This window comes from Phaseolus vulgaris, chromosome 4 (genome assembly GCF_000499845.2).
Source record: "Phaseolus vulgaris cultivar G19833 chromosome 4, P. vulgaris v2.0, whole genome shotgun sequence".
Taxonomy (NCBI): domain Eukaryota; kingdom Viridiplantae; phylum Streptophyta; class Magnoliopsida; order Fabales; family Fabaceae; genus Phaseolus; species Phaseolus vulgaris.
The window spans coordinates 2,330,833-2,353,285 of record NC_023756.2 but is presented as its reverse complement, the minus strand read 5'-3'; the positions used below and the strand labels follow the sequence as shown (position 1 = coordinate 2,353,285).

General features: G+C 27.0%; 2 protein-coding genes across 2 annotated transcripts; both read right to left on the bottom strand.

The window, feature by feature from the left end:
* Nucleotides 1-2,054: 2,054 nt before the first annotated feature.
* LOC137836811 (gibberellin-regulated protein 14) lies at nt 2,055-4,384 on the bottom strand. The gene is made up of 4 exons (XM_068645559.1): nt 4,238-4,384; nt 4,087-4,119; nt 2,978-3,245; nt 2,055-2,484 (listed from the first exon to the last, which is right to left on the bottom strand). The coding sequence occupies exons 1-4, from the start codon at nt 4,289-4,291 to the stop codon at nt 2,300-2,302; spliced, it is 540 nt and encodes a 179-aa protein (XP_068501660.1). The 5' UTR covers nt 4,292-4,384; the 3' UTR covers nt 2,055-2,299.
* A 14,097-nt stretch (nt 4,385-18,481) lies between these two features.
* Nucleotides 18,482-21,577, bottom strand: LOC137836814 (uncharacterized). Its single transcript, XM_068645563.1, has 4 exons — nt 21,200-21,577; nt 19,983-20,036; nt 19,070-19,129; nt 18,482-18,827 (listed from the first exon to the last, which is right to left on the bottom strand). Exons 1-4 carry the CDS (start codon nt 21,488-21,490, stop codon nt 18,699-18,701), a joined length of 534 nt encoding a protein of 177 aa, XP_068501664.1. The 5' UTR covers nt 21,491-21,577; the 3' UTR covers nt 18,482-18,698.
* Nucleotides 21,578-22,453: the final 876 nt, after the last annotated feature.

Genomic DNA, 22,453 nt, shown 5'->3' with positions numbered 1-22,453 from the left:
ATTAAAATATTTATAGTTAATTAAATACTAATTTATCAATTATTTATCAATAATATAAATTAATTTATATATTAATAATTTTTTAGTCTTTAAAATAGTATCTAATTTTAGTGTTTAATTTAGTTAATATAATAAATAATTATTTTTTATTTTTAAAATTGATTTTTATTTAATGATTTTCTAGTAGTAGTGATAGTTGTAAGAAGATTATATTTTTTATTTTATTATGTGTGTTTCAGTTTGGAGTTTTCTATGGACTTCTTTTTTTTAGATGTTTTTTCTTTCCTTTAAGGATTAGAAGAAGTTTTTGTGAATTTTTTTATTTATATGTGTGATGTTAATTAATTGGATATAATTATATTGTGATCGTATCAAATAGTGACTTTAAGAAGGAAATGTAAATAGTAGAAGTTTTATATGGATTGAGGCTGGGTTTCGGTTGGGCTTTAATTTGGACAAACGAAATAGGGGTGTAAATAGAAGAGTAGAAATTTTGTTGTTTTCAAAATTAGAAACCCTAGAATCAGTCCCACTCTATTTTGTTAATTTTTCTTTCTCATTTTTTTTTCTTTAAGCATCCTAAAGTTCCACAACTTAAACTCTAATTTACTCTAAGTTTAAATTCCATATTTAGAAGGATATTTTGTCTTTGTGTTTGAAATGATGATAATCTCATCAAGCTAAAACCTTTATAGTTAAAATATTGTAGTTAATTAGATATCAATTTAATTCTAAAGTTGGTAGTGAAAATATTGGTAGTTAATTAGATATAAATTTAGAAAGTATTTATCAATAATATAATAACTTAGATACCAATAATTTTTTAATCTCTAAAACAGTATCTATTTAATCAGTATAACAACTAATTATTTTCTCTTTAAAATTAATTTCTATTCAATAATTTTCTAGTAATGATAGATTTACTATCTCATAATGTTAGTTCCAAACTTGTTCACCATTTGATAATCTTAATTATGAGTGTAATTTGATCATATGAAATATAAAGACTTAGACTAAAAATAACAAAGTAAGTTACACATGATTCAAGGATTCATAATATATTATTATTTTTACTCAAAGTTGAATTTAAATTATCTATAAAAACATGAATTATGAGTAAGAAAAAAAGTATTTTCAATCTGATTTATATGCACACTAACATTGAAATTTGATGATGTTGAATGGCTTTTTGTTGAAGTAAATTAAGTAAAGTTTAGTATTGTTGAGTAATGAGTTTCATTTTATTACTTCGTGAAATTGAACTATATTAAAAATTCTTTGATTTTTATGAAGTCTCTTACTAAAACAGTAACATTTGAAATCGTAATTTTAAATATTTCTATGTAATAACTGGACAATATATTTTGTCAAATTGAAAATGAATAAAATAGAACAATGATGATACCACCATGCTGTTAAATTCTACTTTATTTTTTACACGTAAGGATATAAATATTAATATACTCAAAAAATTATAATTTGTGTGATCCAACAATCGTGAAACTAAAGTTGTGATTAAGTTTTCTCTAACATGCAAATAATATGAATTATGAATATTTAAAAATTAATTCGCTTTAAACTTTATATTGTAAGAAAAAAAAAATTGACAATTAAGGAGCCATGACTCCCTTTTCACTTTGTGAAACAAAATCACTTTTTTCTTCAAATAAAAACCGTTACTTCCAATGTAACTTGCTTATGCTCTGTTTGTTGAAATGCCAAAACCAAGAAAGTTACCATTCATAGCTCAAGTTACTGCCATTGAAATGTAGTGCTTTATCTTAAGGCATTATTATGATATGCTTTTTTCAATGCAATTCAATCAAAGCATTCTGAGAATGGTAGATAGGTATGATTTAATACTGGTGACCCCATTGCTGATTCCATGCCAACAAAAGGACAACTAAAGGATGTCTCACCCACCTCATAACATCTCAAAAAGATGTGCCCAAAAAGGAATCAAAATCTTGGAAAGGGTCATCTTCATATATTAATTATATAGTTCTCAAATTTGTACTGAGATATCAATCATAGCAAGAAGTTGTAATTCTCAATTTGGTACACCAAAATACTTCCTTATATTAATCAGATGATATTTCATGGACCACATTGATCCTTCAGACAACACAAAAACAGTGTTGAACCAATGGATCAACACGATTACTTCTGTAATTTATGATGATCATCACTCGATTATTAAGTGCACCAGCAACTTGATCAAACCAGATACTCATGCATTCAGACTTATAACTTAAAAGAAAAAGAAAAAAAACTTAGGTGCTACTGAATAGGTAGGGGTTTAAGGGCACTTGTATTTGTTGCCATGAGTCAACATATCAGTGTAGCATTTGCCACACATTTCTCTGTTGCCATAAGTTCCAGGAGGAACACACTTGCAACGGTAACAACAGGTCGTGCATGCCCTCAAGCACAGTTTCTTCCTTGAGTGCAATTGGCACCTGCCATCACACAGTGGAATGCAATCTGAAAAAAAAAATGCACAAAAAAGCCTTCAGTAATTAATTCAGTGTAGCACTTAAAGAAGAATGTCACATTAATAATTGGTACTGTTTAACAGCAGAACAAAGGTTCTCTCACATGCATCATGAGATGTGAGATTGGCTCACATTCTTTAAAATGACTTGCTTCAGATCAGGTTTTTCATTGTCACATTAATAATTGGCACTGTTTAACAGTAGAACAAAGGTTCTCTCACATGCATCATGAGATTGGAGATTGGCTCACATTCTTTAAAGTGACTTGCTTCAGATCAGGTTTTTCATAGACCACAAACACATTTGATAAATACATATCTAACTAATATATAGTTTCAAACAAAAGGTTACTTGTTTTTGTTCTTACACATATTTAACCAATTTTAATCCTTGTCATTTGAAAGTACAATGACCAAAATAAATTAACAAAAAGTGACAGAATCATATCATTCATGAGAGACATGGATTTGGTAACCACTTACCCTTAGTTGATTTCACTACTGGAGATAGAGGAGGAGGGTACACCACTGGGGGGGTTGGTGTTGGTGGCTTCACTTGTGGGGGTGATGGAGCTGGTGGCTTCACTGTTGGAGACTGAGGAGGGGGTACCTTAACAGGGGGTGTAGTTGGACTTGGTGTGGTCACTGGCCCTGGAGGGTAAGATGGTGATTTCACAGGAGGGGTAGGAGTTGGTGCCTTCACTGGTGGTGCAGATACAGGTGCAGGAACTTGAGGATTTACATTGTTGGCCTATACCAAATGCCATATTCAAGTTTCTCAACAACCAAATTCATGTATAAATGAATAAAAGTTTGCAACTTTCATTTTGAATCAAAAACATGTTTGCAAACTATGTTTCCAAAAACAACTCAAGACTTGCCTTTTACAGAACCAATTCTCAGTCAAAATTTTAATGTAGACACACATACTATTGAAAGTTATGGTGTCTCAAAACTATACTAACTCTTAAACTGAGTTTAGAGTGTCTCAAACTGAAAACCAAACACTGTTCAAGTGTATTTGCTTTCTGTTGAGACCAACTGAACCTGGATCTAACTCCTCATTTCTTTCTCAGTTTAGCCATTACAAACTGAAAAATCTTCTTTCAAAGAGTTTCAAGGAGTCTCCAACCACATGTAAAAGAATATATGTTTTCTTGGTTAGTTGAAAATATCTTCTGTATCTGTCAATGCAGAGATTGTTCTTGTTCACAAAGAAGTGAAAGTCATGAGAAATTGAAAGAATAGTTTGCTACATTTAAACAAAACTATTTCCTCATCTTCTAATTGATGTTTACAAATTGTTTTCTTGCAATAAAGCATTTTTGTTTGTACATGTATGGACAGGACTACAAATCACATTGTGTTGTCAACTAAATCTTTTAGAAAGAAGAAAAAAACCAATAAATTTGTCAAAATCTGAACTTTACTACAAGTTAGCTAAGCTAGACACTCTTAATGTGAGATAATAAATAAATCTACTAATAACGACAAAAACAAGTAAAATGAAAACTTGATAAAAATAAGTATACTTAGATATCAAAGAGGAACCAAACAAAACTAAAATGAAAACTTTGTTGGAGTGGACATACCATTATCTCGAGATCTTCTTCATGAGAAAAAACCTGCACAAGAACATGAAGGTGAGTGGTTCATGTTGAAGGAAGAAAAACACTTAAAACAGTGCACCTTCATGGTGTAGATATGAAAATGATGAGTGAATGGAAGAGGGTAAGAGTGTACCTTTGAGGTAACCAGAAGAAAGATGGCTAGAAGAAGAATGGAATTGGAAGCCATTTCTGGAGCAGGGACCAGAAATGTTGGAAGAAGAGTGTAGAGAGCTTGTTGGACAGTGTAATGAAAGAAGCAGTTCTTGTTGTATTATATAGAGGTCAAGAGAAAAAGTTAGGCACGGTAGCAGAAAAACACGTTTTAGGTTTGAGGAGTGTTGTAAGTACAATTTTTTAATATATACTTTTTCTGGTTTAACATTATGTAAAAGTGAAAGTTGAACAATGTATTAGTGAACAAATACATATGTTTATTATTTTATGATTTAAGATTGAATGATATTGTTGGATATGAAGTCAAGACCAATTGGATTGGACTGACTATACATCATGTTTAGTGAGTGGGCTTAGTCATTGTACACCGTTGAAGCGCAGGTGAACATTGTTCCGTGACTTCAAGCAGGAGATTGTTGGGTATGAAGTCAGAACCAATTGGGTTGAGCGACCAAACCACGTTAAATCTTGTATCATTTATTTTTTTGCAGTTGATTCGTGATTGTGCATGTTACTTCCGCGTCATTTTTTCCATCAGGTATGTTATGTTATCTTGTATTATTAGTGATTAAAATGTGTCAAATTTTTTCTTAACAAAGGGTAAAGAAACCTTTTCCAAAGAAAATATGAATGAAACAAGAGATGTAAAGCAAGTATATGTTATGAGGAGAAAGCAAAGAAATATTGGTAAAAAATTGTTTAGGATATATGATAGGGTGGGAGAATTAATACCTAGCTGTCAGCAAATTATGGTGACTGGGAACAGCTTGGACCCACGTGGCTCTAACATTGTGTCTGGAGCAAGTAGCATTATGTTAATGCAGAGTGGTTATGAGAGTGTGTGAATGCAGCTGTAATTGAGAATTTGACTCAAATCCAGAATCTGTAGACCACACGAGTCCATGCTTATCACATAACTTCTCACGAAATCTTGCTTTGACAAACCAACTAGTCAAACTAATGCAATTCTTTTCATAAGACCTTAGGAGCTGTTCATCACCCACTTCAACTTGTTTAATTCTTTACACAATTCATTTTGGAAACAAATGTATGTCGAAAATTTAAGTTTCATAAATAATTATTATAAAAAATTAATTGTATTTTGAAGTTGTTGAATATATCTAAATCTCATCTTCTTAATACAACACATATAGAATATCAAATCACATACAAGATTTATCGATATCATTAACTAATATTGTTGAATAATAAATACTTACAGATTATGATTAAAGAATAATTAAATTTTATTGAAATCAATTTAATCATTCGTATAGTTAAATATTTTACACAATTACTATAGGTAAGAGAATATCTTAAATAATTTTGATCCTAAATTAATATCTACTTAAATTTAAAAATTCACTTGAGCGTTAGACTGTATTCATATATATTTTTACTGAATAGATAAAGATCAAGAGAACTGAAAATTCAATAAAATCAAAAACAGGAAAAATATAATATACAAGAACATTAATAAGTAATGTACACTTATTTAAAAAAGTTAATAAATTTATTATACAAAACTAATTTATTAATGATTGGAGTTGTAAAATCTCATGTTTAATATGTATGAAGATTTGTTAAATAAATAATCGTATTAAAGGTGAGATTGTCATTTTTTTTATTCATACAAATTAAATTTATGTTAAAAAAATTACACTTAGTCACGTATTTTAATAAACTAATTAAGTTAGATTTTCTTAACCAAATTTCGGTATGATTCAATGTAGTGAAAACACATAACAAGAAAAGTATTTATAAATTTTAATTACTAAAATATGTTAATAAAACGAAGTATTTGATATGTAAAGAAAAAATAGTAATATTAAGAGAGTATATTGATATTTTAAAAATCTGTATAATTCATAGGAAAATATTGTAGTTATAGATAAAGGAGATGTATAATATATAAAAAATACCTGCAAAATCAAAACAAATTGGGATAAAAAAATGAAAAAAAAAGGAAATATATTTCTTGGAGTCATGAACATTTTTTTAAAAAAATATCTGATAAAAAAGTTTTTTGTTTTTGTTTTTAGAGAGGTTTATAATGGTTGAAGTGATTATTTTCGAAAGTACAAAGATCATATTATTCTTAATTTACTATGTGAATAGAAGAGGAATAATTTAATCTATTATAGTTGTAATAGTGAATGCTTGTATTTGAGTTCAACTTTAGATAACTGATTAACTCATTAAATATAATCTATTAAATTACTTAATATTATTCATAATGGTATGAAGTATTTGATTATTTGTTAATGCATCACTCTTGTAATTTACAATATAACATATTATCTTTTAACATAATTAATTAATATGTTCTTAAAATTTTATTTTTTAAAAAAAAAATATTTAGAGAGACAACGATATGTATAAAATGATGTCACTTAATTTTATGTGGAATACATATATTTACACAAGAAAATTTATAATCATTATAAGATACAAGATCTATCATTAAAACAGAAAGCTAAAGAGTTCCAAATCTTCAAAGTTCTTTAATCAATTTGAACAACATAAAATTATTAAATAAAATTAATATTAATAATAACAATATTAATTAAAAAAATTGAATTATTCAATTTCTTAATTACTAAATAATATAATTTATTTAGAAAATTAACTTTTAAATGTAACAACAAATACATTGAAATCACAAATTTAACAAAATATAAATAAAAACTTGTAACCTAATTGGGTCAACCCAATTAAAGAGGAATTGACTTTAACAAAAGAAATTGTAGAAAATCAACTCTATTCTATAGAAATATTTTTATTGCATAACTCACATAAATACATAGAAAAATAAGTGGTTTTAGTTATTATAATTAATTATATGATATGTACAGTGGATTGTGGTTGCATTTTCATTATAACAATAACAATAATAATTAAAAAATAACATTAATATTCATAAATTATAGAAACATTTTCTTTTACTCATTTATTTTGAACTAAACAATTAATAATTTTTTATGATTTATTTCTTTGGTTTCTCTCTGTATTCTTTTGTTGTTGTATAGGAAACGAAAGTCCATAAGCTACCTGGTCTGGTGACAGCTCATACATAAGATGGAGGGATGTGACTTAAGGAAGGACACTGTGACCCCTAACCCATTCCCTTATCCTTCCTTTCTCACCCTTTTTAAAAGTCAACTTTATAAAGAGGATAACAGCTATTTATACATAGTTTTTTTTTTTATTGCTCCCTTCATATTTCACAATTTTCTATTAAATAAAAATACTTAAATATGTCTTCAATATTTATAACTTAAAACAGTTCTTTTATTTTATTTTTTATATCCCTGACAAATTTTACATTATTATTTTTTAATTCTTATGTAGATTTAATTTTAGTTTTTATGAAATGTTGTCTCATAATCTTCGTTCCTTCATAGTTTTTAATTACTATTTTTAGTTCACAATATTTGTTTTAAATTAAATTAATAACATTTGTATCACATATCTTAAGAATTTTTTTTGAAGCGTGAGTGAAGTTATATTATAAGCAATTAATTAGTATCATAAATAAAAAAAAATTACAAATTACGATCTTTTTTTAATTATTCACTCCTTACATATTGTTTAAGAAGCATATTGTATCAAGCATGACATACAAACAACATATTTGGTTAACTTTTGTGTCTTAATGTTTGAGCGAGAGATGAATTGATGTACAAGTCTCAAATATTTGTGATGGTGTGTGATGCTCGTGCAACGCTCAAACGTCCTATGACAATGGAGGAGTTTTTTGAACATGTTAGATTTCTTCCAATAAGCAGATGTCACTTAAATGTTGATTGTAATGCTCAAGCAATCAACACTCAAATAACGAGGTGGTTTATAAAGTGAAACGAATGTTGTCTTGTGTACATCAATGAGGATGTTTAAGCAAGAGAGTCCACTCAAGCAAAAGAAGCTCGCTTAAACAACAATATGTTGAAATGTTAATGGTGAAATATTGTGTATGATGATTATACATGTTATATGCTTTTATATGTATTGTGTTGCTAATAGGATGTATAAAAATGGTAAAATTAATTTTATATGCTTTTTAGAAAGATATATTATTAATGATGAGAGTGTATATATATATATAGTTTGATCTTGAATGAATGAAGTGATTGCATGACCTTGATACATGATTTAGTGATACCATAATGGTATAGTGTCTTAAGTGTGACAATAATAAATATAAAACTCATGTTAACTGAGGTATTACAACATTAGTTATGTAATTATATAGACAAATCTTCAAGTGGTGAGAAATTAAAAATATTTACATTAGGTGTACATATAACTTTCACTACAAAAAAATCATGAAATAAAAACCAATTTTTAGAGACCAAAATAATTAGTTACAATAGGAACTAAAATAGAGACCATTTTAGAAACTAAAAAAAAAATTGGTTTCTAAATTAGTTTCTAAATAGTTTATAAATTGATATCTAATTAGCAACTAAGGTTTTAACTACCAATTATTTAGTTTCTAAATTTAGTAGCAAAAACTTTGGTTGCTAATTAGATACCAATTTAGAAAATATTTAACAATAATAGAAAATAATAGAAACTAATTTAGAAACCAAAATTCTTTTTAGTTTCTAAAATGGTCTCTAATTTAGTTACTATTGCAACTAATTATTTTGGTTTCTACAAATTAGTTTCTATTTCATGATTTTCTTGTAGTGTTGATAATTGATGTTTTGTGCACCTAGCATCAAGGACACATGTTAATCAAAGGTTTAGTGAATTCAAGATATAACACATTAAATTTTGGTAAAACTTCTATATCATAATTTTAAAATTTATTGGAAAACACCTTATATCTAATAATCACATTTGTAACTATATAGATTCATATAAAATATGATGTTAGAAGTGTAATGCAAAACAATGATGTTAGGAGAGTGTGATTATAATTAATGAGAATATTAACATATATTAATTTAGATTTAATATAATTAATATATGTATATAGTTAATATCATATAATGGTTAAATCGGGTGCCTTAGATAAATCATATTTTGTAAAGACTAATTTGCCTCAACTTAAGTTAATTATTTTAAAAAGAATATTGATCTTACTTTTGTAGAAATTTAGTTTTAAGCGAAATATAAATAAATAAATGTATTTTTAAGGAGAACCAAATATACAAAAAAAAATTGTAAACTCAGTTTGAAAACATCCAAATCAAAAATCAAATCATGCCCTTAATTAGTTAGTAATGTTCTTAGTAATGAGAAAATTTTGTTAACTAATAATTTATAAATACTCTTATAAGTTTTTTTCAATAAAATACTATGAGTTCTGAAAGTATATAGTATTATTATGACATCTGAAAATAAGAAAATTAAATTTTAATTTATCAAATATTTTAATTAAAAAATGTCACTTCTTTCATTTTTTCTTCTTATTCATAAAAATTAAATAGGATAATTTTTATTTATTTAAAAAATAGGTACAATGCAGAGATTGCAATCATCATAAAGGTGAAGAAAGAACACAGTACGGTAATCGTGCTCTATTTTTTAGATTGCGTTATATCCGTTGATGTGTCACCGTCAGAATAAAATTTAAAAGTTTAATTCCTTTTTCTTGAAAAAATAATAATTTCGTATAATGTTGCATAATGTAAAACAGCTGGAATTTATATTTGGTCATTTATTTACAAATTAGTTATTAATAAAAAAAAAAAGTAAACTGGTCAATACTGTGTATAAAATAAAGAATGGTTGGAAAATACAATTTATCTGAATTGATTTTAAATGACTTTTAAAAATTTAAAATTAAAGTTTTCTAAAATTATCGTTAATAAAAAAATCAATTATAACCGCCAATGAATATAAGAATAATATTATGTTACTTTATCAATCCAAAAATTATTTTAAAAATATGTTAATTAATTACTATTAAACTTTAAGCGAATTATTTCTGAAAGGTTAGATTTTTTTCCTGTTATTTTTTTCCTATAATAATTCATTATTTGCAAAACATGTGAAGGTATTTTTTACCAATATAATCAATTATTTTCTAACATAATAATTTATTATGGTAAAAAAACATAAACTATTTTTTTAATGATTTTTTTTAAAATTATTTTAAAAATAATTAATATTTTATATTTTGATTATACTATATAATAAGCAATTGGCACATCATATTTTGTCACACTTTGCTAAAAAAAGTATTTAATTTAAAAGTATTAAAAAATTAAATATGTAATTAAAAAAATAATTCACCAGTGTAAAAAATGTTCATAGATATTTAGTTTGATAATTTTTCAATTATATTAAATTAAAAATCTAGAAAATATTATATTCACAGTGTTTTGGCTGTCGAGTTGTTTAACATTATAAATATTATTAAATAAATTAAAAAAATAGTTTTACTAGTTTATGATTTGAATATGAATATTTATTGTTATTATTAATATTTTTTATGTTTTGTAATAGATAGAATATTTGTGAAAAAATTAAATATAAAATTTCTCAAAAGGTATTAAATAAACTTTTTAATTTAAATTTTATTCATAGTAATTTAAAGTGTTATATCGATTTTAATTAACTAATCACAGTATTTTAATAGTGTCCATGCTATTATTACAGACAGGTTGGAAACTTGAAGTAAGAGACACGTAAATTCACACATTTCGCTTTTATTATCAACAATGCCTACTTTTTCAGTAAAAAAAAGAATACTTTTCATCCCTAATTCAACTAAATTTATAATATATAATATTTAATTTGTAGATATATCTCCAATTACAATGTTAGTTAAAGTATAATATCCATAAGTTTTCAATGGAGCATGTATATATATTTAATTTAATATGGCAAGAATTTTAAATGTAAGATTTGAATGTTGGATAAGAATATGGGTATTGAAAATAAGAAAATACTAATTATAATTAAATTATTTGTTTAAGTTATAAAAGATTGTAGTGAAAATAAAATATTAAAGTACGAATTCTATAAAGTGAAATTTTAAGATGATCTTAAAAATAATGTAATATGCAACTCACTTAAAATTAAATAAAAAATAACGAGATAGTTTAAATGCTTTAAGGATTTGTTTAAGTTCGTTTTAAAAAAAATATTATTTTAATAAATAATTATTATAAACAAAAATTAGTTACTACAATACAATAAAATTATTAAATAAAAATTAATTTTAAAAATAAAAAATAATTAGTTATTACATTAACTAAATTAAATACTATTTTAAATACTACAAAAATTATTAGTATATAAAATAGTTTATATTATTAATAAATAATTTCTAAATTAATATCTATGTATATATTCAAAATTACATCATAAACAGTGACATTTTTGTAATTTCCACCATAGATATCATAAACAGTGACATTTTTGTAATTTCCACCATAGATATTACATCGGTTATACTTATAATTCATGTAATATGCTAAAAATCACAAAAAAAAGACAAGCACATATAACATTGGTTACATGAGAAATCTATATTATATGTGTTGTTTTAAAATTTTAGGTTTCGTAGTTTGACGTTCACTTTCCTCTCGCACCCTCGTTTGCTTTTTCTTATTCCTCATTCCATCGCATAAACATGGTTCTTTGCATTTTCTTTTTTAGTTTGGTTCTTTGGATCTCCGGTAACGTTGGTCGTGGTAGTGGATGGTGCGAAACATTCACCGCTTCTTTTCCCTCGTTGCGTCACGTACAGTTCACAATTGTCGTGTTTTTCATTTTTGTTTTTGGGGTTGGGTTCTTTGTAGCACCAGTCACACGTTGGCAGTGGTGATGGGTGGTGCAATAATTTTGTCGCCACTAGTTGGGGTTTGGTCTTCTTCTTTCAATGTTCTCTCTCTCACCACTTAACGCTATAGTCACCATTGCCACATTGAATTTTTTTCGTTTGTTGGGTTTAATCAATTTTTTATAAAAGAAAAAAAAAAGTTCATTGAAATTGCAACAAAAAAATTTAATTTCCAAGTAATGAATAATAAGAAAGTATCCTACCTTTTATCATCTATATGAAACCAACCCTTCTTCATTGTCTCTTTTTTTTACCATATATGAAAGAACAAACCCTTTACTTATTTTTTTACGACAAACACCAAAGTTGCAGAGGAAAAGGCACAAGGTCTTCATTTTCTTGTTTCTTTTTGCATAAAAATGCATAAAATAAAGAGTAGCAAATATACAAGGTTTTTTTTTATTGATTAAAATTAATTAAAAACTACAAAAATAGAAGAGAGACTCGTTAAAGGTAAATAGTAATTCTAAATTTGAGAATCTATATTGATGTTTAACTTAAGTTTTTAAATGGATATTTTTCTTTTAATTTTGAAGGAAAGAAGAGTTTAGAAATAAAAGAAATGTATTTATTTTTATTAATTTTGAAGAAAGTGATAAATGAAATAGGAATGAAACACATGTATCTATGAGTAGATACGGTGGTTGTGAAACATGTTACTAAGGGTGTAACATTACCAAACGTTGGAAGTAGGGCATGTGACATCATGTGCATTGTCCAACATCTTCTCAATGGGAATGGTAGACATGTTTTTGCATTCAAATTTAGGGTTCATATTTCCATCTTTCTTATCTCATACATTTTCAACTACATCTCATTTCTACACTTATTTACTACAACTACTTTAAATAAAATAAGAATATATATAATATATATTTTTAAAAATTATTAAATAAAAATTAATTTTAGAGATAAAAAATAATTAATTTTTATATATTGACTATATTAACTAATTGGTAGTTAAATTTTGATAACTAATTAAATACTAATTTAAAAACTATTTTTCAATAATAGAAATTAATTTAAATATTAATAATTTTTTAATTTTTAGAATAATATATATTTTAGTTAATATAATAATTATTTTTTTAAATCGTTTTTATTAATAATTTTCTAATAGTGATAAAATCAATCAATATATAATTAGTTTTTATTTATTTATTTATTCAACAGATTAATTTAGCATGGAACAAAACTTTGTTGAAATACCACTTAAATTCAATCTTATTAAACTTTATTTTTCTTTCTATCGAGTTAGGTTAGTATTCAACAAGTTTGATGAACCATACTCTGGAAAAAAAAAAACTAATACACCTCTTTATTAAAGTACTAGGAAGATTTAGTTTTTTACACCTACATTACGAGATACGATTTTATTTCAATTGAGTAAGGTTTCTATAAATGTCAAAACCTTCCTTATAAGTATTTCATATATATATATATATATATATATATATATAATTAATTAAAACAATATATTGAACTTGTGATATTTAATTAAATTAAAACAATTTCGTAGCAGTTAATTTATGAGTTTAACAGTGAAAGATTTCATTATTAAGTATTTCCTTTTTTAATAATTGTTTTAAATGTAAAGATGACTTTTAATTGGTTTAATCCTTAAATTTTAAATTGGAAGTGCTTGTCTATTATGTTACAATAGAAAATAAATATTAACTTTGTCATTATTAATATGTCTTGTCTAATGAAAAAGAGAGTATCAATATTATAACTAGGTATTTTAAAGTAATTGAGTAATGCTATATAAGTAATTTTAAATGATTAATATTTTGACGTATTTCTATTTCATACACTATAAGTACACATACTTATTTATTTTGACTATGAATTTAATATAAATAATGGCATCAAACAAATTTCAAACACGCAAATAAATAATCAAGATAGATAACAGTAATTAGAAATAAATACGTTTTATCATCCATCATTAATCCTTTCAAAACAAGAAACTAAAAATGTAATTCTTATAAAAATTAACTCATGAGTTTGAAATGTAATTTATATACATATTTATTATTATGAAGTGATTTTAAGTCTAACATAACCTTATAAAATCGACTTATAAGATAAAATTTACATTCACTTATACACTATGAAACATCATTTGTGATTTTCAACCCTCTTTCACATCGAAACCCAATTTGTGTATGAAATTATATATTTATAAGTGGTCTGATAGTGATTCGGATAACTGATAGGCTCAGCACAAACACTCATTAGAATAATTTTTAAATTATTTTGATTTTATAGTAAGATGTGAACTTGAAGTATAACACAACTTTATTTATATATATATATATATATATATATAAATAGATGTGCTCGTATTCTAAACTCATAACTAATGTTAATAAAAATTAAATATAGATAAATTTTCTTTCGGATACTTAAAAAAAATTATAATTTATTAGAATACTTAAAGTAAAAGCTAACCATATATTAAAGATCTCAAATTTATTTAAGCCAAAACATTTATCTATGATGAGGTGATAGAGTTGTTAGAATATATATGAGTAAAAGAAATGCAAGTTGATGATAATGAAATTGGTTTCCAAAGGCAATGGGCAATTTTTTTTTGTTTTGTGCAAGAGTTGTTGGCATGTGGAGAAGGTTACCATAGGATTCCAAAGGTTATGATGAAAAAAATAATATTATTAAGAGTGTAGTGTGTCTATATTGAACGACATAACACATGTCCACAAAATGAAGCTATTTATTTATGTTCTTTTTTGAGTAAGTCCTTATTCAAAGACCCATTGCCAACCTAGCACTTGGCAAGATCATTCCATGATGGGACATCCCAACCACATTACCAAACCTTCACTTTCCATTCTTTGGGCCATACTCATCTACTCATCATCATAATACTTTTTAAATAATAATAAAATAATAATAATAATTTTTTTTTTATAAAAAAATAAATATAAATCATTTTGTGAGTAGAAACATCAAATAATCAGTTAAACAAAATAAAAATATATCCCAATAAAATAAATACCTGATGAATCTAAAATAGTAATAGTTTGTATTTTTAAATGTAGAATATTTATAACCACATTTCATTGAGTAAGGTGTCTGAAGTTATTACAAACTTGTTAATATGTGCTAGAATTTGTTGTGTAATGGTGAAGGTCTCATATGGTCCTTGTTGATGTAGAATTGGTCCATGGACCATGATCTTTACATAGACACATTTTTATTTCATAAAAAGTTTGGTGACTATGTCTAAAAGGAACCTGACCCCAATTGTTAGACAAGTCAATCTTAGGGTCATGTTTTAAGCACAATTTGGTATTTTTTAAGCTAATTCAATTGCAAAATGTTCTGGTATGTACATTGTACAATATAATTAAAATTAAAGATAATTTACGGGGTTGAAAAGAATAGAATGATTCGGTTGATTGATTTTCCACTACTTCCTCATTCTTAAAATAGCTATACAACTTTTTCTTTGTACTTCTCCTTCTTGTTCTTGTATGTTTCAAGCTCAGATGATACCTGCAAAAGATACTCTGACGCTTTAGTGAAATCTCGATATTCGGTATTCGATGCTATAAGTGCAGAATGATGACATACCTTATTCTCAAAATTTATGACTATTTATATGAACTTATCATGGATCCTTTGATATTGAGTCAGATTAAAATTTTGGACCATGATTAAAAGTGTATTACCTAATACATAATCGTTGTTTAGTTTTGTTAATCTTCTTTTAGGTATAATGAATTTGGTCATGTTAGTTGACCCGACCAGATACTGAGATCTTTACTTATCGTACGAACTCGACCAATACAATTTTCAAAACAAATAATACACTATATGAAATGATTGATCCTAATGATATCATCTCAACATACTCAATATCAAAACATAATTAATATTTTTTTAAACTTAATATTTAATATAAACACACTTTTTCTATAATGATTTATTACTTCTCATTATTCTGTGTGACAAGTGATTGCTAGAGGTGAATTTTATATTTATCTGAGACATTATTTTGAATTCAAATCTAACTTGAATCAAAAAAAGAAAAAAATGAAATATTCTGAACTCAATGTTTTGAAACTGGGAGATTTATATGCAGTCAATGAAAGTTTATTATGAATACAGAACTATTCAAAAGAAATTTATCATTTAAAGAAATATAAAACATCACATCAAGTTGAGACATCCAAAGCATAGTGGAATCTGTCTTGAAAAAGTAACTGAACATAATTATAAAACTTGTACGAATCAACTTTAGATCAAATTAAGTTAATAATCAAATATTTCTTAGTAGTAATCAAAGATCAACACAATTGTAACGTCCTCACTATTAAAAAAATTAAAATAAACTAAAAGTAATAAAATATTGTATATACATTATATTATATTATATAGTTATATAAAACATGTGAGCTCACAAAAATAAATCAAATATATATATATATTTCGTCTTTTGGAAAAAATAGTATTGTCTTATGATTATCATAATTATAAAAATATAAACACAAAAATAAACTAAGAGAAAATTCAATTAAAATATAAAATTGGTATTTCCATATGTTCAATATAATTTCAAATTATTTAGAAATTAAGAAAAAAAACGTTTTATATACGTTTTACTTTTGTGATACTTTTTAAAGATAAAATTATGATAAAATATAAATTTTTAAAATAAATAATATTTTAAATTAAATATAGTAATTAATTTTAACAATATTAACCTTAAAAAATTTACTCTTAACTGTTAATATTTAAAAAAAAATTAAACTCTTGAATGAGAATCACATAATTATGTAATTTTAATTAATATAAAAAGTTAAATTACTGACATTTATTTATAGAATATTGTGTCCCGCTTCTTACATATTTATCACCTGACTGACGAAGAGTAGTCTTTACAACACTGTAGTTAATGCATTAAATGAAATTAGTTGTGGATGCAATTAAATCACAGCAGAATATTAAAGAAATGAGTATTGTACGACTCAATTTATAAGAATATTCATGATACTTTACAGTGTAATTGCAAATAATGGGGAAAATAAAATCTAGTAGAAGTAATTTATTTGTTAGTGCATTTATATATTAAGAAATATTGAAGATACTCCTTAAACAATTACATCCATGTCTAAAAAATTAAAACGTATAAATGTTATTTAGCCTACTTTTTTTTTTATATTTGTAATAAATTTTGTTCGAACAGGTTGATGTTGAGAGAACTATTACCTCTTTATTGGTTGGTCGGTCGATCTTTTATTACTTTCTAATTTCAATGAACGTCTTCCTTCTTTTCTTTTGTTATCTTCTTCTTCCTAGCAAACTCCAAATTCGGATGGTACCCGTAAAAGATACTCTGACGTTCAAGTGAGATCTCGGTATTTGGTACTCAGTGTAATCAATGCGTGATAATAACATATTTTTCTTTCAAAATTTGTGATAATTTATATGATCATCATGGACCTTTTGTTATTGGGCCGGATTAAAAATTTGAATAATAATTAAGAACGTATTATCTAATGTTTAATCACTGTTTGGTGCAACTAATCTTTTGTTAGGTTTAATGAATCTGTTCATGTCAGTCGATACTAACCGGATGCTAAGACCTCTATCTGTTGTCTACTAGTGTCAATGTATTTTTTTTTTAAAAAAATGATCCATGAACTGTGTTATACTTTATTGATTAAGAGTTAATAGTTTAATTTATACCTTTGCATGAGAATCAGGTAATAAACAACTAATAATGCGATTTGCACTTTGACTAATGTTTCATGAGAAGACAACATCCACTTGTAATTAACTTCATTAATCTGATTTGCTATCTAATCTTCTTCTTGTTATTAATTATTAATTACTTTGTTGTGCAAGTATTGATTATAATATGTTAATCCAGATCCAATAAGGATCATGTGCTTGCCATTGAAGTTTGTATATAGAAAAAATACACAGTATCAAAATGATATATAAGCATTTCACATTTAAAATTCTCTCTCATATCTCAATTTTCATTAGTGCATTAGAACATGTTTATGATAATTCTGGTTTTCAAAGTGGATAGTTATGAATGTTCTAGAGAGAAAACACTCTCCTATAATAGTTTAGCTTTTATATAACCATTTTAATCTTTTGAAGAATTTGAAATGAATTGATGTTCTTAATTTTCAATAAAATATTAATTTTTTATTTCTAATTTATCTCCAAATAAATTATATCAATCACTACAAAAAAAAAAATCATTGAATTGAAATCAATTTTAGAGACAAAAAATAATTAGTTGCTATAGAGACTAAATTTGAAACCATTTTTTTTTTATAAAAGCTTTTATGTTAGGTATCATTACGAAACTTAACATCTTAGCTAGGCTAACACCTCAAGTAACAACAATCAATGAAAGAATTTCACCATGAAATACTCTTTCACTTTTCAAGAACTAATAATTAAGAATGATAACATCCATGGCTGCAATGCAAGAACAATAACCAACAACCATAGTCAGATCTATACAAACCAAAAGGTCTGTTGGAAGCTCTAGTCAGGTAAGTGTGAAGAGGTTGTGACTTCCTTAAAAAAAATTCCCTCAAACTATTGCTATTACACCAACACATTTAGTCTATTATGCAACTGCAACTTCTTCATCTTCAAAACTAAGATTTAATGTCTGTAATTTAAAGCCTGAACCTTGTATGGTTTCTACCAGACCAGAAGCCACTCCTGTAGCTTGGACAGTTGTCTGTTTCTTCAACTGAACAATAACACAGAAAGTCATCAATGATATTGCAGAAAAACTAGACTCATTGGACAATTAGATAGCCATATTCTGCATATAAAAAGCTTAATGGCAAGGGGATTCAGGAATATAATGTGTTTCAACAATTCAATTATGCCATAGGGATTTCAATTCCATTATCAAGAGTTTGGAGTTCAACATTTGAACAATTAAGCTTTGTGGCAATTGGCAATTGTATTGAAGTGTTTAAAGCATACCTCTAAAATTGCAAGTCCCTCAGAAAGCTGAACCTTCAAATCAGTAACACCTTCTGTCTCCTAGAAAAATATGAAACCATGATAACCAAGTGTTAAGGACAACATTGCAAAAGCATGAAGAAAGAAAAACTATCAATGTGACCACCAGATTCTTACATAAAAATATAATTAAAAGCTGTCTATATTGATAAAACCTTGATGGAAGGCATATAAATAATAGTCATACCCATTGTTAGATTAAGCTATTAGTGTGGCTGGAAACAAAGAACATACTCCCCCTCACATCACCTCCATTGAGAAAGCAGTATTTGGCTGTATGATAAGTTTACTTTCTCCAAGGCCAAAATACTGTGACAAGTTGCTAAATGACCATGTAATTTGTACACTTTAAACCCAATCATGTGCATGAGGCTACTACAATAGAAAGGAGAGGGTACAAATGCTCCAGCATAAAAAGGAGTTCCAAGTCTCACAGCTAAACAATGCTGATGTGATTTACCCTCTTTCATTTCACCATCCTTTGATCCTCTCCCCACATTAAAAAATAGATTGACCATGGTTTTGCAAACAATTTTTTTTTTCAATCAAAATTTGAATCTAAGATATATATGATATTGGGTCTGAATAAACATGACTAACATTTGGTATCGGACTTTTAACCTCATACATCATCCTCTAGTAAAAGGAAACCAGACGACAACAACGACTCAAGTCTGTTTCAGAGGAATGATTTTAAAACAATGACCTAAATCATAGGAATTGTTGCTGCTATGTTCATAGAGGAACCAAGAACTAAATGACAACATGAGTAAACATATGAACATACGCAGCACCAAAGTTATATTTACATCAAGTTTACATTCACATTGAAGAGATTGAGCAAAATAGAAGATTCAAAAGATCAAAGAGATACCTCTAAAGCTTTGGTTAAAGCTGGAATAGCCGATTCACTCGCTGTTCCCTCTGCCTTAAAATATGCAAAAGTAGACGTCAGTCTCAAGAAAAGTGATACAGTTATAAACAGAAAAGGTATCTACCTGAAGATCCAATTGCACAATTCTTTAGGGGAAAAATAATTCTATAACTCTAGAAACTATGACTCAAAGCCAGGATATCTAATCTGTTATGGATTTAGACAGCTAAAATGCTGATTAGTGTGAGAAATAGTTTAGACCTTAGTTCATTGGCCCTTGTCGGGAGGGCACTAATATAAGCTATTGAATAACCCTCCATTTACCCTTTGAATGATATTATGTCAAACATATTGGAGCAACTCTGCTCCAGATGCTTATGTTAGTTCTTAAAGTTAAGCAAAAATTGAAAATATCATTGCTGCAAATGAGTTATTATAGAAACTGCTTCTATAACCAAGTACAACCAAGGTTGATTAACCATTATAAAAACATTTTTTTCAAGTCAAAACAAGGGTTCTCGTGTGAATGAAGAGATAAAATGAAAACCACTAAAAATAAGTCACGAACTTAAGTTGGATTCTACCATTGGAGTGAAAATTAGTGAGTGTTTAAATCAATTATTTCCTTTCATCTCTTAGACCATAGAACATGGAAATTACCCTCCCTATAGGTCGCAACATATATATTTCACTTCATTGGTCAAATTTGTTCGCATCACTGTTAACTCCGGGACTAATTTGAACAACAAAATGCATATATCAACGTCTTAAGTAGTAATCTTCATTTGCTGGGACTAACATAATGATGCTACATCTTTCATAGATTAGTTTGGTTATTTTCATGCTAATTATGGGATTAGTCTGGTTATTTATTCTAACTTACACGACTTGGTCCCGTCTGGATTGGCAAAGATCACAGCTTGTCCTATCCGTGTACAAATTTGATGCAATCCCCTTATAATGTAACACCCCAATTGCACGAAAAAGACACAGATTGATTCATTGGGTGAAAAAAAGATCAAAATTTGTGACTTGGGTTGGTCAGCAAAATTCATGAAAACTTCAATCCAAAGCCACATTGACAAAAACACACACTACATATGAGTTAGTCATAGTTCCCACTCCGATTTTTCAAAAGGGTATTGCAAATTCCAAAACAGCACCAACTGAACTAGAAATTGGCGTAGAAAAGGGAGGAAGAAAATGCAGTGATGTACCTGAAAGAACATGGTAAGAGTGTCTGATGGGGAAACTGGAACCACAACGGGTTGCTGTTCCGAGATTGATGGCTCTGCACTCTCATCAGCGTTGAGTTCTTCTTGCCGGGTTTCTTCTTCCACTGCCTTCACCACGCGCTTCTTAACTGTTTGTGCCTTCAAAGAAGAACTGCGAGTGCGCAAGGGGAAGCTGCAAAAGAGAAAGGAGGGAGAAGAAGAGGAAGAAGAAGGAAGTGGGGAAGAAGAGGGGCGAATCGAATGCAGAGAGAAAGATGAGAACAGTGTGGCCATTTTCAAACACAGTCTGAGAAAGGAGAAGTTCCTGTTCTTATTTCCCACCCTATCTATCTATCTATCCAAACCAGAAAACATCCTTCTATTATAACACATAAATAAAACTAATAATTGTTTAATATTTTTTTATACATTTAAACTATTTTACCATCTATAATGTTTTCTTACCTCGTTTTTTTTCTTTACATTTTTTTATTAGTTTGCATATTTTATTTATTTAAATTTGATTTTCAGAAATCAAAATATTTTAGCAAACAAAAAATATGAGACCTAGAGAACTATTGAGAGGATTCGTCTTCTTTCTTTTTGTCGGTCAATCGTACTACTCTTCAACCTCCTTCCTTGCTCTTCCTTTTTAGCCTTGACTCTCGGTCTTCTTGTAAACACTGAATAGAAATATCAAATATCTGTAGAAGACACTCCGATGCTCAAGTCAGCAAATGAGATTGGTACTCGGTTACTAGAGTCGGATTAGGAAGTTGGACCGTGATTAGGGTGGCATTACCTACTCCTAATCATGGTTTAGCTTTGCTAAGCTGTTTGAGCATAACTGAACTTATGATATCGGTCAACCTTATAGATGTGGGACGTGGCCCAATAGTGGGTCCGAGACGTGCCATTAGTCATACGGACCATACCAGTACAATGATGTTTTGCAAAAAATTAAAAACTAATACTTTAGTAAAGAGAAATCTTAAAAGCCAAATCTAAAGTAAATGAATAATAAGTTGCCCAATTTAAAACTAATCATGTTTTTACTTTCTAATATCTAAAATGAGTCTATTTTGGTTCTTTAATTTTTTAAAATATTTTTGTTTCTTAAATTTGAAAAAAAAACTTTTAAATGGATTGTTTGACGAATACAAATGATCTTTAAAATCATTGACAAATTCTATTTGCACCTCCAATTTTTTTTTAATTCCAACAATATCTTTCCGATTATGGTAGAAAATATAGTAT